The 18,170-nt window shown below is 40.1% G+C and overlaps 1 protein-coding gene across 10 annotated transcripts in view; it reads left to right on the top strand.

Annotated features, from left to right (window-relative positions):
* ESR1 (estrogen receptor 1) overlaps positions 1 to 18,170 on the top strand; it is a 257,789-nt gene that overhangs the window by 223,317 nt on the left and 16,302 nt on the right. For all 10 annotated transcript variants that reach the window (XM_073337674.2, XM_073337671.2, XM_073337679.2 and 7 more), the window contains one exon: positions 15,961 to 16,094. In XM_073337674.2, the coding sequence (XP_073193775.1) occupies positions 15,961 to 16,094 (134 nt within the window). The remainder of the gene's footprint in view (positions 1 to 15,960; positions 16,095 to 18,170) is intronic.

Consider the following 18,170-nt stretch of genomic DNA (forward strand, 5'->3'; position numbering starts at 1 on the left):
TTTAGCTAATTGGAGAGGAGGAGGAACTGAGTGGAAACATTCAGAGAAGAGGAGGTCTGCATTGACAGGTAACATTTTCTTCTCTATCCTCGTTCCCTGGGTGGATCGCTCCCATGAGCCATTTCCCTGGCCACTCCCCGGGCAGCAATAGCAATGGACTTTAAGAGCAAAGAAGGCTATTTTTGGAAGTTAGGAAGCAATTGTACAAACAAGAATCTGTTTCTGTTGTTGCACTGTTGATAGTGTAACGAATGAGACAGATATCTCTATAAGGGTTAAAATAATAGGAAAGACTGGTACAATAAGTGCAATTTTAAAGTGATAGCTGACCCCTTTAGAGGAGCTCAGTTAATACTTATTGTGAAGTAGAAAAATAGACACACTTCACAAAAAGTCATATGACATGTACATGGTTCTTCTGAATGATGTGCTGTTTTTAGGACTATATCTCATGAACAGGCCTGGCTAGAAACAGATGCTTTCAGCTGTTGAAAAGGGGAGATGCTTAGCTCTCCACAGGACAAGGCAGATATTGCTAGTCTGGATGGTGCCCAAGAAAATAGATCTTAAAGATGTCACTAGAACAGGACTGAAATTTGTTAGATCTGACCCCTAGCTCATTGTCATTTGGGAGGGAAATGTAACATTACAAAACGGAACCAGCTCAAGAACAGTAAATACCACTCTGGTACAACTCTAAGTCAAAATTCTTCCCCTCTCTCAAGCACTAAGTCTGTGCATAACAGAAAAAACAAAACTTTTTTTATTAAGAGGAGAGGGAACACAGCATCAATTAGGAAAAACACAGCAACAATGATAGAAAAGTATACAAGCAGTAAGTAAACACCTGCACCACAGTATCTTGGGTGGTAATTATTTGCCCCTCAACTAGGGCATATTAAGTACAGTTCTGCTGCCCTTTAGTCATACGGTAAGGATAATAACTTTTCTTAATCCCTGCAACCAAGACTTAAGTTAATTTTAACCCAAAACAGCCACAATTTGGCAAAACATTCTGCTGCATACCTTGGCAAAGTAGGTGTTTCTGTGCAAATATGCTCTGCCACTGAGGTCTTTTCCCCCCAAGTCATCAAGAGATGGCAAGAGAGAATTCAGACCACTGGTTTATGTCATCTAAGCCTATGATTCTACCATGTTGGTGGTGCTGTATTAAGCTCCAGGTATGTACCTAAATTTAGCTGAATATTAGCCTCTGACATCATGTGACCTGCAGGGTCAACAGCCTTGTTCCTTCTGTCTCTTGTTGGAGAGGATGACTGGGCAGAGCAAAAGGGTCCAGAGACCAATAGAAGGGTTGTGGATGGGTGTCTGGCTGTAGAGTACCTCCATCCATGATCACAGAAGTAGCACTCCCCAGCTGGAGTTGATTCCAGGGAGTGGGCAACCTTTTAAGCTGCTGGCCTAAATGCCAGTCTTTCCCTTTCAATTCCTGTCTTGCTGCTAGAATTACCAGGAAAACAACAATAATCTTGAAATTAATTAATAAGGCAGCAACCTAGCATTAATATTTCTTAATTACATGTAAGTGTGCCAGACCCTATCATCATTACTTCAAAAATGGATAACCGTACATAATACTGTTATGCAAACCCCAACTCTTCTACCAGCCTACTTTTGTTCTGCTGGGGAGAAACCCAGTGGCTTGCTGGTCCCATTTGGTGTGTGTAGGACAAATGCATGTCCAGCATCTTCTGGGCCTTCTTCGCTCTCTGTGTCTATTCCTGGGATCCACAAAGGTCTCTCTTCACCCCCTTCTGTTGAACAATGGCAGAGGGCGTTGGTTGGGTATCCTGCTTAACTCCCAGCTATGGCTGAATCAAATAATTTGATGACTAGCATAAATATCTGCTGCATTCATCAGCTGAGTGCAGGTGAACAGTTTCCATTCTTATTTAGCTTTTATGGCTTTGGTTTGAAAACGTCCCACCATATCTGAAAACTGTCTCTTATTGAGTTTCCTGTGCATGTTGTGCTTTCAGGTACTCAGATTCTAAAGCAATGAGTCTGTAATAAAAGGCTAAGCACAATAGAATAAAATCAGAAAGGGACTATAGGATGCTTAGCTGGTCCCTCACATCTCGTAAAAGGTTTCAAATGTCTCAGAAATAGAAGGAGGACTTGTGGCACCTTAGAGACTAACACATTTATTTGAGCATGAGCTTTCGTGAGCTACAGCTACTTGAAGTGAGCTGTAGCTCACGAAAGCTTGTGCTCAAATAAATGTGTTAGTCTCTAAGGTGCCCCAAGTCCTCCTTTTCTTTTTGCGGATACAGACTAACACGGCTGCTACTCTGAAACCTGTCAAATGCCTCAGGACATCACACTCTTAATAACTCTGTCTCTTGAGTAAAGGGACAGCAAAACAACATAAATATTGTTGCTCCAATTTACCATCAGTTTATTAGAAAAAATAGAAGCAGAGTGGATACAGAGCTTTGATTCAAAGCATTTAATTAATGACATGCTATTTGTATTTATTGCCAAGGGAGCAATCACATAAACACTAACTAAATCCACTGCTGCATTTCAAAAACATTTTTTTTTAAAAATCTATGTATAGTTTTTATTTTCAATTGACCAATGACAGCGATGTGTTCCACTCTGGAAACCAAACCTCCAACAAACAGTCTGTAAACAAGTCACTTATTTAACAGAGCTGAGTGCAGTAGCGTGCAGAAAGTTAATAAAATGCAGAAAATGACTAAATTCTCTTCCACTTTTTGCTTTATTGATCTACTTTGAGGCTTGTTATTACATTGCAGTTATAGGCTATGGAGAACTAGATAAACATGCATTTTAAGTGTCAGACTTGCAATTCTTTTTAGAGTTTTCAATTCTGTTTACTTGAATTTGGGGTCTCTACAAGCCACAGTGAACACTTTTCAAGGGAATTTCACAATTCAAATAAGTTTAAAAATAATCAGGAGAAGGTCTATCTAGAGTTTTGGATCATCTTGAGTATTTATATTCTATTTATATTATGGTGATGACATGATTTTATGTAAGGTGTATTTGAAATCAGAACTTGGAACTATAAATAAAATCCCATAGTGGTGGTGGTCCTTTATTAAGAAGAAAAGGACCCCCCAGAGGTCTATAAATATGATTCACCAGCAGAAACCATTGATAAGAGTATCTTACACCCTCTGCCCACTATGTCAACTGCTGTCCTGTTTTGAACACAATAGCTATCCCAGTTTTATTATAATTATCATAGAAGAGGTATGAGGAAGGGTAGAGATTTCTGCCACCTGTTAGCCTACAGATCTATTAAATATCACCCCTTATCAAGATGAATGAAGTCTTCTAGAAAAGATGTTTTGCTGCCTTCACACTTCAGGACAAATTCACCCCTGGGGGCTGAAACTCCATCAACCTCAATGGAACAGTAAATATGACCTTTCTAATAAAACTGCAAAATTTGATTAAATTGACTTAGAATCATAGAATATAATGGTTGGAAGGGGCCTCAGAAGGTCATCTAGTCCAACCCCCTGCTCAAAGCAGGACCAATCCCCAACTAAATCATCCCAGCCAGGGCTTTGTCAAGCCTGACCTTAAAAACGTCTAAGGAAGGAGATTCCACCACCTCCCTAGGTAACCCATTCCAGTGCTTCACCACCCTCCTAGTGAAAAAGTTTTTCCTAATAACCAACCTAAACCTAAACCTCCCCCACTGCAACTTGATACTACTTGTTCTCCTTGTTCTAGCATCTGCTGCCACTGAGAACAGCCTAGATCCATCCTCTTTTGAACTCCCTTTCAGGTAGCTGAAAACAGCTGTCAAATCCCCCCCTCATTCTTCTCTTCTGCAGACTAAATAATCACAGTTTTCTCAGCCTCTCCTCATAAGTCATGTGCTCCAGCCCCCTAACCATTTTTGTTGCCCTCCGCTGGACGCTTTCCAATTTTTCACATCCTTCTTGTAGTGTGGGCCCCAAAACTGGACACAGTCCTCCAGATGAGGCCTCACCAATGCCAAATAGAGGGAAATGATCATGTCCAATGCTCATTTGCTTTATTCTCCCATTAGTTAAGTGTATAGCAGAGCAAACACTGATATGGCAGTGCCAAATAATGCTACCACTGAGTGAAAAATGATTGCTAAACAAATTATTAATTATGTATTTATTTGCATTTGTAAAGCACTCATCTCCATAATATCTAATGAGGTATGGATGCCTATTCTGCAGTAAGAGACATTTTTAACCCCTAAACTGATATTAAAATGCATTCACATAGGTTATGGCCCACAGTTGATCCAAACCTTTGTGTGGGATGTTAGCATCTTCAGAACAGTGCTATAAGAAAGAGGCAGTTGCTATTGAGAACTGCAGTGGGGCATAATGCCACATGTGTAGATCAGAAATATGCATAGCCTTTACTTCAGTAACGAAGGAATTAATTCTTACTACAGTAAAGACGTTTATTGGTTTTCTATAAAATTCCTTTCCTTTAGTATCAAGGAGAATAATGGTTCAGGCTAGCTGTCCCATGGATCACTCTCTAGTCCCTGAGTGCACCCTTTCAGATGACAGGCCTTCCCTTCTCTCAGGGTGGAATTCCACAATTCTCCTGTTATTGACTGGTCCCCTGCGCTAATGTACCCTGTGCAGACCTGACTGGGTTCAACCACTGCAAGTTTTCTCCTTGGGAGCTGTGACCAGTGGTGAATACAATAACCCGAAACAATCTTTTTAAACAGAGTATTGTTTGTTCTCAATAGTAGGAACAAAGCATAAAAAGAGAGAGAGGTTTTCACACAACCGAACAGTCTACATGCATCTGTCTCTTACCTTATGGCCCAGATAAACCTAGCTTATCCAAGACCCCAATCCTTTCCCCAGCAGTCCCTGCCTTCCTCTCTCCCTCTTGGTCTTCAGATGCTGTCCTTTTATCTGCCCCAAGTTCTGGGTTTCAGTTTTTCTTGCTTGGTTCCCACCCTCCTGGGGTTACCAGCTAGACCAGTGGTTCTCAAACTTTTGTATTGGTGACCCCTTTCACACAGCAAGCCTCTGAGTGTGACCTCTCTCCTGAATTAAAAACACTTTTTAAAATATTTAACACTATTGTAAATGCTGTAGGTGAAACATGGTTTGGGGTAGAGGTTTGCAGCTTGTGACCCCCACGTTGTGATCAGCTTGATCCCCCATGTAATAACCTCATGACCCCTGTGGGGTCACAACCCCCAGTTTGAGAACCCCTGAGCTAGACAGTTGAACCCAGCATGATGAGAGTTCAAAACTTCAATAAAAAGAAAAGGAGTACTTGTGGCACCTTAGAGACTAACCAATTTATTTGAGCATGAGCTTTCGTGAGCTACAGCTCACTTCATCGGATGCATACCGTGGAAACTGCAGCAGACTTTATATACACACAGAGAATATGAAACAATACCTCCTCCCACCCCACTGTCCTCCACCCCTGCTGGACAGTGGGGTGGGAGGATGTATTGTTTCATATTCTCTGTGTGTATATAAAGTCTGCTGCAGTTTCCACGGTATGCATCCGATGAAGTGAGCTGTAGCTCACGAAAGCTCATGCTCAAATAAATTGGTTAGTCTCTAAGGTGCCACAAGTACTCCTTTTCTTTTTGCGAATACAGACTAACACGGCTGTTACTCTGAAACCTGTCAAAACTTCAGTGTGAATGACAATCATATTGTCCTTTAAGTACCATCTGATGCTATTGTCTCCTGTGGAAATGCAAATAACCCCTGCTTGAATTAACCACATGTAATTATATAACAAACCCCACAATAATACCAAAACAGATACATGTAATATTTGTTTAATATTAGGCCGCTCTTGCATCCTTTACAAATAATATAGTGCATTATGGCTGTTCTGAATTGCTTTATCATCTGCTCCCAATCCTCATGCATTTTGCTGCTGCTGTTTTGATATTTCCCATTTGGGCTGAGAATGAGTCACTGTGCTTTTATGGTAGTTGCAGCTAGTGTATCCTCTTGTATAATTTTCTGTGTTTGCCATCTAGTTACTACAGTGATAGTTGCTACATAAATATACTGATGGATTGTACAGGTTAATTATTTCTTTTTAACTTAAAGGGTATTTACCACAACATTCCCCAAATGACATCTCATACTATAGCATCCTGAGGCAGAGTTAAAAATGGACCCAAAATAGGGTTTGAATCCAAATATCTCCAAAGCTTGAGGTTAGTTTGGAACTGATGCTCCAATTTTGGCCTCTTAGAGAAAAAGTTTAGAGTTTCAAAGAGCCAAACTAAACTTCCTCACAATTTGGGGGCAAGCAGACTTTATTCCACCTATTAGTTTGGGCCCAGTTCTAATCACCATAATGCTAGTGATTCTTAGACTGTGATTCGTACAATGACTCTATTGGCACATGCTTTTGCAGAAGTCGATAAAAATATTAATGGTGTCTGAACAACAAAAGAGAGCTGCTGTTAGAGCTTGAGATATTAACTGAAAAAAATCCCTAGTAAATTAAAAAGCAACAAATACCGAGGAAAATCAGCTCTGAAAATATCTTTCCAGTAGCTTTGACCCCCTCACCGCATCTCCTCAGGCTCCCTCTACCCATATTCGTGTCCCTGGAAAAAAAGCTCTTCCATACATAGGATGTGACTGATGAATGTAATACATTTGTTATTTATGTCTAATTAAATAGAAATGTGAGGATTAGAAGTAAGGTGTATTAAGTAAGTTGTATTGCGGGGAGGGATAGCTCAGTGGTTTGAGCATTGGCCTGCTAAACCCAGGGTTGTGAGTTCAACCCTTGAGGGGGCCATTTGGGATCTGGGGCAAAAATTGGGGATTGGTCCTGCTTTGAGCAGGGGGTTGGACTAGATGACCTCCTGAGGTCCCTTCCAACTCTGATATTCTATGATTCTAAAGGACTGGGAAATGTATTCGGGATGAACAGACCACTATGGATAAAGTAGAATCTCCATTCCCTCCAAATCTTTGTCCAAAATTAAATTGGAACCAAAACTAGAGAGCTTTTTGAAAAATGAAAAGTTCATGCTCAGTTACCTTTTTTTCATTTTGTGCACATCTGCACTCAGTGCCAGTTTGAAGCACAAGCACCAACCACAGTAGTCCAAATAGAAACCTTTTGCCACTGTCCTTGCAGAGGAAATCATCCTGAAAGAGGGTGATGTAAAGGCTTTTATTCTGTACTCAGGTGCTGGCTGCGTATTTATATGCTTGGTTAAAAGGCTCAATGCTAGTAATAAATAAATAAATGCTGGAACTAGATCATTCCATGAACCTCTCCAAGCACTCACTTAAAATCCTTCTTTTTACCATTGTATAACAATAAAGGATTAGGTGACACTGGGGATTTATAAGTATCTGACCAAAATCCCTCACTCTGAGGGCTAGTCTACACCGCTGCTTTAACGTGGCTTGTGTAGTCATGGCAGTGTGCTGGGAGAGAGCTCTCCCAGAGTGCTAAAAAACCACCTCCACGAGGTCTCTCAATTCAGGTCTCTCATTTCAGAGTAAACAGACAACTGCTGCTTTCACTGCTCTTGACAAAATCAGTAGGGATGACAATGTAAAGAATAGCAACTTGAGAGTTCAAGTAGTGACTTTCAAGTTTGTCACTTAGTTTAACTTGTTTCAGAGTAGCAGCCGTGTTAGGCTGTATCTGCAAAAAGAAAAGGAGGACTTGTGGCACCTCAGAGACTAACAAATTTATTTGAGCATGAGCTTTCGTGAGCTACAGCTCACTTCATCGGATGCATGTAGTGGAAAATCCAGTGGGGAGATTTTATACACACAGAGAACATGAAACAATGGGTGTTACCATACACACTGTAACAAGAGTGATCAGGTAAGGTGACATCATGTCCCATGGTGTGCTATACTTAGCCTACACTGGTTTAAATAGAAGTTCAAGCTCTAAATGTTTGATAATACTCTTATTCATTGTTGGAAAAATGGAAGGCAACAGAGGAGACCTCTGACAGTGGATGTGTTAACCAGTATCAATATCTCACAATGTGCAACAGCCAGCTACCACAATACTAAGGGGAAAGTAAATGAGAGATGTGAAAGGTTGGTAATAGGGAGTGCAAGTATGAATTACAGCTTCCTGATTTTGGGCAACACAGAACAGGTAGAAGCTTTGAGCTTCATTTGAAAAAGGGATGGGGAATCAGGAGGGAAGAGAGCAGACTTCACCAAATAATTGCTGTGGTAGCAGCAAAAGAGCAATCACTGATATAAGTCAAAATTGGAGAAGGGGGGTGTAACATATATGAGACTTTGAATATTGCATCTTTCCAAAGTGTATTATAAGGAGATACACTGATGCCACAGACATATGGTCTATGCAAATACTATTATAACATTTATGTGTTTGATACATATTTATGAGCTTACAAGTGATTGAGATTGGATTTCTGTCTCAAGGGGTAAGATAAAGGAGGTGTCTGGCAGGAACTAATGTCAATGAGGATTAATTAACGAAAATATCCAATACCGAAAACAATGTAGGTAACAAGTCATTTTGAAGTTTCATTCCCTGGAAATAGCTCAAGAGGCCTAACATGCAAAATACCTGAAAGTTTATAAAGTGACATTCCTAACTTAGAAAGAGGGTGTCACTCACACTTGATCCAAGAACTGGCACGAGTCCATGACCAGAGACAGGCCCTGTGAGAGGGCTTGAAGTACACTAATCCTATCAGGGGCTCCATGTAGAAGATGGCTGACTACCTGGTAAGCTAGAAAAGCAAATAAGTTGTTTGTTTTTTATGATATGATTTCTCCGAATTGCTTTTGTTCAGAACAAATAGCACTTTTCTATCAGAGCTGATGGTCATTGATAACCCTATTATTGCCCCTGAAAGAGTGGAAATGCAGGCGCTGAACTGAGGTCAGATATGGTGAGGTGATCACAGTGAATTGCAGGAGTCTACAGTCTAAGTCCCCAGTCTCAAGAGAGAGGATTGTTGCACTCTACTCTGAGATAGGTGATTGCTGAGTGGTGTGCTCTCAAGTAGGCATTGAAGGGGTCAGAGGTGCAGTTATGTTGGGAAGTGTGACAGGGAGCATAGGAAGAGATGAAATCATGGAGATATATTGGGATCATGAGGGTTCCTGAAGATGAGGAGAGCAATCTTGAGTGGGCAGGGAGTCAGTGAATAATCAAATATTCACTGGTGTTTTCACTTTCCTTCCTAAACCAAGATACAGACATCCCATAATTTCTTCCCCATAAATTCTGTCATATGAGTGTCTTATTAATGTCTTATGCTCTAAGCCTTCTAATTCATGCACAGTTGGTCAAACTTTAAAAATCCTTGTGACTGAAAGGATCTCTGAAATGAAACAAACAAATAGCACAGAGTCCTCTACAGAGAAGTTTCTTCTTTTCTCTTCTGGAACAGATATTAATTGATCTATCTCCTATAGCTTTAGCAGGGTAATTTTATCAGCAAAGAGCATTAAGATCCTATTGGCCATCCTGGCAATATTAGACTACAGGCCAGATTTTTTTCAAAACTGCTAAGCACCTGCAGCTCCCATTGACTTCAGTGGGAACCTCTGTGAATAAGGCACAAGTCTCATAAGCCAGTATTTTCAAATCTGGGAAATTAGAGTTAGACAACTAAACCCACATTGACACCTAATTTTAAAAGTTGGATTTTCGGAGAGTCTGTAGGATCCTCAGCTGCCATTGAAGTAAATGGGAACTGCAGGTGTTCAGAATCTGTGAAATTCAGGTAATTTTTCGGTAGGTGCTTAAATGTGAATTTAGTACTTTTTAGATACAAGTTTGAAAATTAAGGCCATAGTGTTGCAAATCATAGAATCATAGAATATCAGGGTTGGAAGGGACCTCAGGAGGTCACCTAGTTCAACCCCCTGCTCAAAGCAGGACCGATCCCCAATTAAATCATCCCAGCCAGGGCTTTGTCAAGCCTGACCTTAAAAACTTCTAAGGAAGGAGATTCCACCACCTCCCTAGGTAACGCATTCCAGTGTTTCACCACACTCCTACTGAAAAAGTTTTTCCTAATATCCAACCTAAATCTCCCCCACTGCAACTTGAGACCATTACTCCTTGTTCTGTCATCTGCTACCACTGAGAACAGTCTAGAGCCATCCTCTTTGGAACCCCCTTTCAGGTAGTTGAAAGCAGCTATCAAACCCCCCTCATTCTTCTCTTCCATAGACAAATAACTAAATGATAAATATTTAAGATTTTTGCTGAGGCCAAAGTAATCTAAAGTTTTAGCCTTACAGTAGAGCTACTTGACAAGACATCCTTGATTGAAATATTGAGCGTGTGAACTAGTAGCCATTAAAATATCTAAATAGGTCAGTATCATTACACATGAAGTTCTTTACAAAAACGTTATCAGTAGGGTACCTGATTGATCAAAGTATATTGCTTGCTATTGAAAGATTTTTTTCCTCTCAGTTGAATCATATGACTCTCTCCTTAAAATGAAAAGGAGTACTTGTGGCACCTTAGAGAGTAACCAATTTATTTGAGCATGAGCTTTCGTGAGCTACAGCTCACTTCATCAGATGCATACCGTGGAAACTGCAGCAGACTTTATATACACACAGAGATCATGAATCGGATGCATACCGTGGAAACTGCAGCAGACTTTATATACACACAGAGATCATGAATCGGATGCATACCGTGGAAACTGCAGCAGACTTTATATACACACAGAGATCATGAAACAATTCCGTGTTTATATATTTGTGTGTATATAATTGTATAAACAATTTCAACAATTGTTTCATGATCTCTGTGTGTGTATATAAAGTCTGCTGCAGTTTCCACGGTATGCATCCGATGAAGTGAGCTGTAGCTCACGAAAGCTCATGCTCAAATAAATTGGTTAGTCTCTAAGGTGCCACAAGTACTCCTTTTCTTTTTGCAAATACAGACTAACACGGCTGTTACTCTGAAACCTCTCCTTAAAATGAGAGCTCATTGACGCACCTTAAAAATCTGTCTTTGCCAAGAAATATACATTGAAAACAGTAATGTGAAAATCTCAGAATCAGTCCAGACTGTGTGATGTTTTTAGGTGCTTTAAGCTGAAAACTGGCTGATAGTAGCTAGATGGCTTTTGAGGAGCAAATATATTTCTTACACAGCCTCCTTAATGGTCTGCAATGGAAACATTCTTTAGAATATGTCAATAGCCAGTGCATACTGAAATCCTTTTCTTACTGCTAGCTATCCATAATTCTTGTCTCATTTTTATCTGGGAATTTGCAAACTGTTGAAATAAAGACTTTAGCTCCTCTGAAACCTTGCACAGTTCTACGTGTGGAGGTTTAATCCTGCTCCAGTTTAACACAAAACCACTAGCTGCTCAGCCAGAAACAAAGAAGCTGAACAGAACAAGATACCTGTCTTATTATAAAACTTCATGTAATGATTCAAGGGATTTGTTTTCTGAGGAATTACATTTTAACAAGAAGTAGAGATTTGAGGGAAAGCATGGATTGTATTCAGAGTAGCAGCCGTGTTAGTCTGTATTCGCAAAAAGAGAAGGAGTACTTGTGGCACCTTAGAGGCTAACAAATTTATTGGAGCATAAGCTTTCGTGAGCTACAGCTCACTTCATCGGATGTATCATTTACCCCTTGCATTGCATTACTAATTATTTTCATTTGTCCATGAAAATCTTTAATACCTCTTTTCTTTTCACTTTATTGATGTCCATACAGAGAGGTACATTTTAGCGTACCAATGTACAGACTTTCCACACTATTTTACCCATGCAGTTTCACCAGTCTTGCTGCTGTAATGTTAGTGATTCAATACTGAGGCTGAGCAGCAGCTGCTTTTGCAAATGACCACACCCTGTGTTTTAGCTGCTCTTGCTGGTCTGAAATCAAGTGACTGATAACTAGAATTTTGAGAGAGACAGAGAGACCTGCTCCAGAATAGGCAATAGCCCAGTGGTTAGGGCATTAACCTGGAACATGAGTGCCTCATTCAGAGCAGGGACTTAAACTTAGGTCTCTAACCTCCCAGGTAAATACCCTGCCCACCAGGCTATAGAGTCGCTCTTGCTCTTCCTCTTCCTCCTCTGCTCCATCCATGAATATTTATTTATACAAAGTGGAACAGCTCCAATAGGAGGGATTGAGAGACAACCCACCCCTCTGCCATCTCTTCCTCTGCCCCCCAATAGCCTATAGCTCAGTGGTTAGAGGACTCACTTGGCATGTGCGAAACCTACATTCAAGTCCATCCTAGGTGAGTGCCCTGGACATTGGCTATTCTGGGATGGGTGTGTGTATATGTGTGTGTCTCTATTATTTATTTATTTATTTATTATTATTTCACCAAAAAAATCTCATAAAGTCATGGTTTTGTTTCAATGCAGAATGAAAACAAATTGCAAAACCTCAATTTCACCCCCAGCCCCCAAACAGAATTCTTGTTTTCTGGCCAGCATAACTGAAAACTCCACTTCTTGGTTCAAATTAATCTCTTGTGTAAGGAGATGCAAACATTAATTTCAACAGAGTTGCATCCACATACACCAAGGTTGAGTTTAGCCCATTGCCTCAATTCCATATAGATTCATAGATATTAAGATCAGAAGGGACCATTATGATCATCTAATCTGACCTCCTGCACAACGCAGGCCACAGAATCTCACCCACCCACTCCTATGAAAAACCTCACCTATGTCTGAGCTATTGAAGTCCTCAAATCGTGGTTTAAAGACTTCAAGGAGCAGAGAATCCTCCAGCAAGTGACCCGTGCCCCATGCTATAGAGGAAGGCGAAAAACCTCCAGGGCCTCTTCCAATCTGCCCTGGAGGAACATTACTTCCCAACCCCAAATATGACGATCAGCTAAACCCTGAGCATATGGGCAAGTTTCACCAGCCAGATACTACAGAAAATTCTTTCCTGGGCAACTCAGATCCCATCCCATCATAGGCCATTAAGCCTATTTACCATGAATATTTAAAGGTCAATTAATTACCAAAATCATATTATCCCATCATACCATCTCCTCCATAAACTTATCGAGTTTAATCTTAAAGCCAGATAGATCTTTTGCCCCCACTGCTTCTCTTGGAACACTATTCCAAAGCTTCACTCCTCTGATGGTTAGAAACCTTCATCTAATTTCAAGTCTAAACTTCCTGGTGGCCATTTTATATCCATTTGTACTTGTGTCCACATTGGTACTGAGCTTAAATAATTCCTCTCCCTCTCCAGTATTTATCCCTCTGATATATTTATAGAGAGCAATCATAGCTCCCCTCAACCTTCTTTTAGTTAGGCTAAACAAGCCAAGCTCCTTGAGTCTCCTTTCATAAGACAAGTTTTCCATTCCTCAGATCATCCTAGTAGCCTTTCTCTGTACCTGTTCCAGTTTGAATTCATCCTTCTTAAACATGGGAGACCAGAACTGCACACAGTATTCCAGGTGAGGTCTCACCAGTGCCTTGTATAATGGTACTAAAACCTCCTTATCCCTTCTGGAAATACCTCTCCTGATGCATCCCAAGACAGCATTAACTTTTTTCATGGCCATATCACATTGGCGGCTCATAGTCATCCTATGATCAACCAATACTCCAAGGTCCTTCTCCTCCGTTACTTCTAATTGATGCGTCCCCAGCTTATAACTAAAATTCTTGTTATTAATCCCTAAATGCGTAACCTTATACTTCTCACTATTAAATTTCATCCTATTACTATTACTCCAGTTTGATGAAGTGAGCTGTAGCTCACGAAAGCTCATGCTCAAATAAATTGGTTAGTCTCTAAGGTGCCACAAGTACTCCTTTTCTTTTTCCAGTTTACAAGGTCATCCAGATCCTCCTGCATGATACCCCGGTCCTTCTCTAAATTGGCAATACCTCCCAGCTTTGTATCATCCGCAAACTTTATTAGCACACTCCCACTTTTTGTGCCGAGGTCAGTAATAAAAAGATTAAATAAGATTGGTCCCAAAACTGATCCTTGAGGAACTCCACTGGTAACCTCCCTCCAGCCTGACAGTTCACCTTTCAGTAGGATCTGTTGTAGTCTCCCCTTCAACCAATTCCTTATCCACCTTTCAGTGTTCTTATTGATCCCCATCTTTTCCAATTTAACTAATAATTCCCCATGTGGCACGGTATCAAACGCCTTACTGAAATCTAGGTAAATTAGACCCACTGCATTTCCTTTGTCTAAAAAAATCTGTTACTTTCTCAAAGAAAGAGATCAGGTTGGTTTGGCACGATCCTGCTGGAGCATTGTAAATAAACAGACTAAAGATAACTGATTTTAGACTGAACCCTCCTCAGTAGTCTGTCTCTTTCTTTGAGTACCCACTTGAATATCTTTCCATCTAGGATTTTATTCTGTGCTTATCACCATAGTAACTGAGCTCCTACTATGTCAGAAAACTGCGGTGTTAATTGGTGTAGGTGAGAAAGTACTGTCATTTAAACTGTCCTTCACTGAAAGAAGTTAATGTTGCTTTGCAATTACTTACTTTGGTACTAGAAGATTCACAAGTGTCTTGTCTACCCTTGGAGCACTGAAATAAGTAATATTTGAATATACACAGGATTTAAAATGTTTTTTGCAGTTTTCTGTAGTAGTGATCTTTAAAGTACTGTTTTACTCAAAAACTGGTTATGTAAAGTTGACCTTTTCTTAATCAAAAGATGTGCTCACATGAGCACTCATAGTTCTAAATTCTGATACATTCAAATAAGTTTTATCTATTTTTATTCCTGTTAGGACTACACAGACCAGTTAGCTAACAGATAGTAATCTGAAGATTCTATTCGACCTTGTCCCTTATCAGTTTCTTTTTTTAATAAAGTTCTAATCAATTATACCTGTACAACCTCTTGAAGTTTGCAGAATCCAAAATGAGTTTGCAGGACTAAACTGCAGAGGAATAAGAAAAATTAGTCTTTTTATTTACTATCTGATCACCTTTTGCACTTGGTAAGGATTTTCCTTTCTAGTGGCAAACTCAGTAATTCTTTGCATTATAACAATGACATATTACTACTTAGTTTCACAGGGCCAAATTCATCCCTGGTGCCATGCCATTAGGTCAGTAGAATTGCACCTGGTGTGACATTGGTCCAGCGGGTTAGAGAATGTCTGTTCTCTATATAATTCCATACATTCTTCCTCCTGACTCAGATTAGCTCAGCTGTACCTGCGTGAGGGAAATGCAAACAACCATCAATAGCATCCCATAAAGGAAAGTCACTTAGGATAACTACTACTCTGACTGCATCTGAACCACCTGATTTAATTGCCCAAAATCTGTCATTGTGAACAGTGGGTCGTGGATTAAATGCTGTTGTTAGTGGGCTGGCTGGATGCTTTACAGCATCACTGAGCTTTGTCTTGAGATAAACAAAATCATATAATGTCATGGCATGAGTGCCATTAACTAATAAGGGACTCCTGAATCATTACACTAATGTAAGAGAAATATGAGTAACATGCCAGAATACTAGTTTATAATGCCAACAGGAAAAGATTAGGGAGAAGTACTGTGAAGCATAAAGAAAAATTAAAGAAAAAGAGAAGACAAATGAATCAAAGCAATAAGGGGGAAAAGAAACAAGGAAAATATCTTTTAAAAAAAAAATCTTTGTTCTTAAGATGGTTTGCTCACAGGAAGTTAACCTGCATGATGACTCCTACTGGTGTACAGACCATTAAGTAATTAGGAACTCTTTCGGAAAAATAAACATCTCTATATTTTCACTTTGGATGTTGGCCCTTATCCTCAACTACCTTCCACTTTGCTTAGACACGTTGGTGCACAGTAAGCATAGTGAGTAAAAGCACTACGCAATCAGAATGGAGTTGATAGTTAAGAAGTCAAATTGTAGTGGAAGGATCTGGGGATGAAAAACATCTTGCTGTTTGGATAAATCTGTGAATAGCTTGCTTTGTGGTTGCATTCTTGCAGGAATCAAGGGAAGTGCGTAGAGGGCATGGTAGAGATCTTTGACATGCTGCTGGCCACTGCTGCTCGGTTCCGTGTGATGAATCTCCAGGGGGAGGAATTTGTGTGCCTTAAGTCAATCATCCTGCTCAATTCAGGTAAGTGGCATGTTCACATAAACACTTTTTATTATTTAATGTAGTAATTCAATTACTGTTGCTGTTTACAGACCTAAAAGTGGCAATTCTTCACCAAAAAAAATTCAAAAACAGACTCCAACAAGAAATTGCAGAACTGGAATTAATTTGCAAACTAGACACTATCAAGTTAGGCCTGAATAAAGATTGGGAGTGGATGGGTCATTACACAAACTAAAAACTATTTCCCCTTGCTAATTTTTTCCCATACTGTTACTCACACCTTCTTGTCAACTCTTTAAAATGGGCCATCCTGATTACCACTACAAACCGTTAATTATTCCTCCTGATGATAATAGCCCACTTTAATTGATTTGTCTCGTTAGAGTTGGTATGGCAACACCCATCGTTTCATGTTCTCTGTGTGTGCGTGCGTGTATGTGTGTGTACACTCCTCATTCTTTTTGCTGATACAGACTAACACTGCTACCACTCTGAAACCTGTTTGATTTCAGTTGTTGTTTGGATGTGAAAAGAGGTTGGATCAGAGAATTAGACAGGGAATTTGTGATGTACAGCCTTAAGGCAAAGACAGACAGTGTAAACTTGTTCAGTACAAAAAGTAGCCAGGGAATTGACTCAAAAAGCAGTTGATATACTGAAAGCAACAGACCTGAAGGATGATTTGGGCAGTATTTTCGATGGATTGGGGGTCGGGGTGGGTCAAGATTAGTATTAAAAAGATCTGAGAGGAGGTGATGACAGTAGTTGAAGCAACCCTCATAGTGTCAAGGGGTGATTCTAATTTTAGTTTTAGAACTGGAGTTTAAACATTCCTGTTTAGGTGGTAAAACTAAGGGAAGGGATGGCAAAGGCATGGCTAAATTTGTCAGAATGTATGTAAAGACCTTGAGGTTGAAATGGCCAAATAAAGCTGAGAAGTAAGGCACAAAAAGAAAGGATCTTGCATCTCTGACCAGAAGGTTTCATCTATTTAAAATGAGAGAAAATAGAAACATATGTGTTCTAAGTGCAGGCTAAAGCATACAGCACTTTTCTAAAGCCGTAATGATAAGTTATGTTAAAGGAGGCTCTACTCCCAGAAGCGATTACAGAAAATTGACCCCACCTTAAAGTTATGGCCAAAAGAGATCATCACGATCATCTAATCTGATCTCCTTTGCATTTGAGCCACAGAACCTCACCCACCCACTCCTATAGTAGCTCCATAACCTCTAGCTGAGTTACCGAAGTCCTCAAATCGTGATTTAAAGGCTTCAAATTACAGAGAAGCCACCATTTACTCTAGTTCCATTGTTCTCAAACTTTTGTATTGGTGACCCCTTTAACACAGCAAGCCTCTGAGTGTGATTCCCCCTTATAAATTAAAGGCACACTTTTTAATATATATTTAACACTATTATAAATGCTGGAGGTGAAGCAGGGTTTGGTGGGTGGAGGCTGATAGCTTGTGACCTGCATGTAATAAATAACCTCATGACCCCCTGAGGGGTAACAACTCCCAGTCTGAGAATCCTTGCTCTAGTTCAAAGCAGCAAGTGACCTGTGGCCCATGTTGCAGAGGAAGGTGGCAACCCCTAAGTACCTTACCAATCTCTCCTGATGGAAGATTCCTTCCTGATCCCAAATATGGCAGTCTGTTAGACCCTGAGCATGTGGGAAAGACCCATCAGCCAGACACCTAGAAAGAATTCTCTGTAGAAACTAGAGCCCTCCCCTTCTAGTGTTCCATCTACGGGCATTGGAAATATTTGCAAATAACAGTTGTAGATGGGCCATATACCATTGTAAGCAATCTCATCATACCATCCGCTTCATAAACTTATCAAGCTCCATCTTATAACTTAGGTTTTTTGCCCCCACTATTCCCCTTGGAAGGTTGTTCCAGAACTTCACTCCACTGGTGATTAGAAGCCTTTGTATAATTTCAAGCCTAAACTTGCTTGTGTCCAGTTTATATCCATTTGTTCTTGGCCAATGCTGGCACTTAACTTAAATAACTCCTCTCCCTCCCTAGCATTTATCCCTCCGATGTATTTATAGAGAGCAATCATATTTCCCCTCAGCCTTCATAGG

Source organism: Lepidochelys kempii, chromosome 3, assembly GCF_965140285.1.
Source record: "Lepidochelys kempii isolate rLepKem1 chromosome 3, rLepKem1.hap1, whole genome shotgun sequence".
Taxonomy (NCBI): domain Eukaryota; kingdom Metazoa; phylum Chordata; order Testudines; family Cheloniidae; genus Lepidochelys; species Lepidochelys kempii.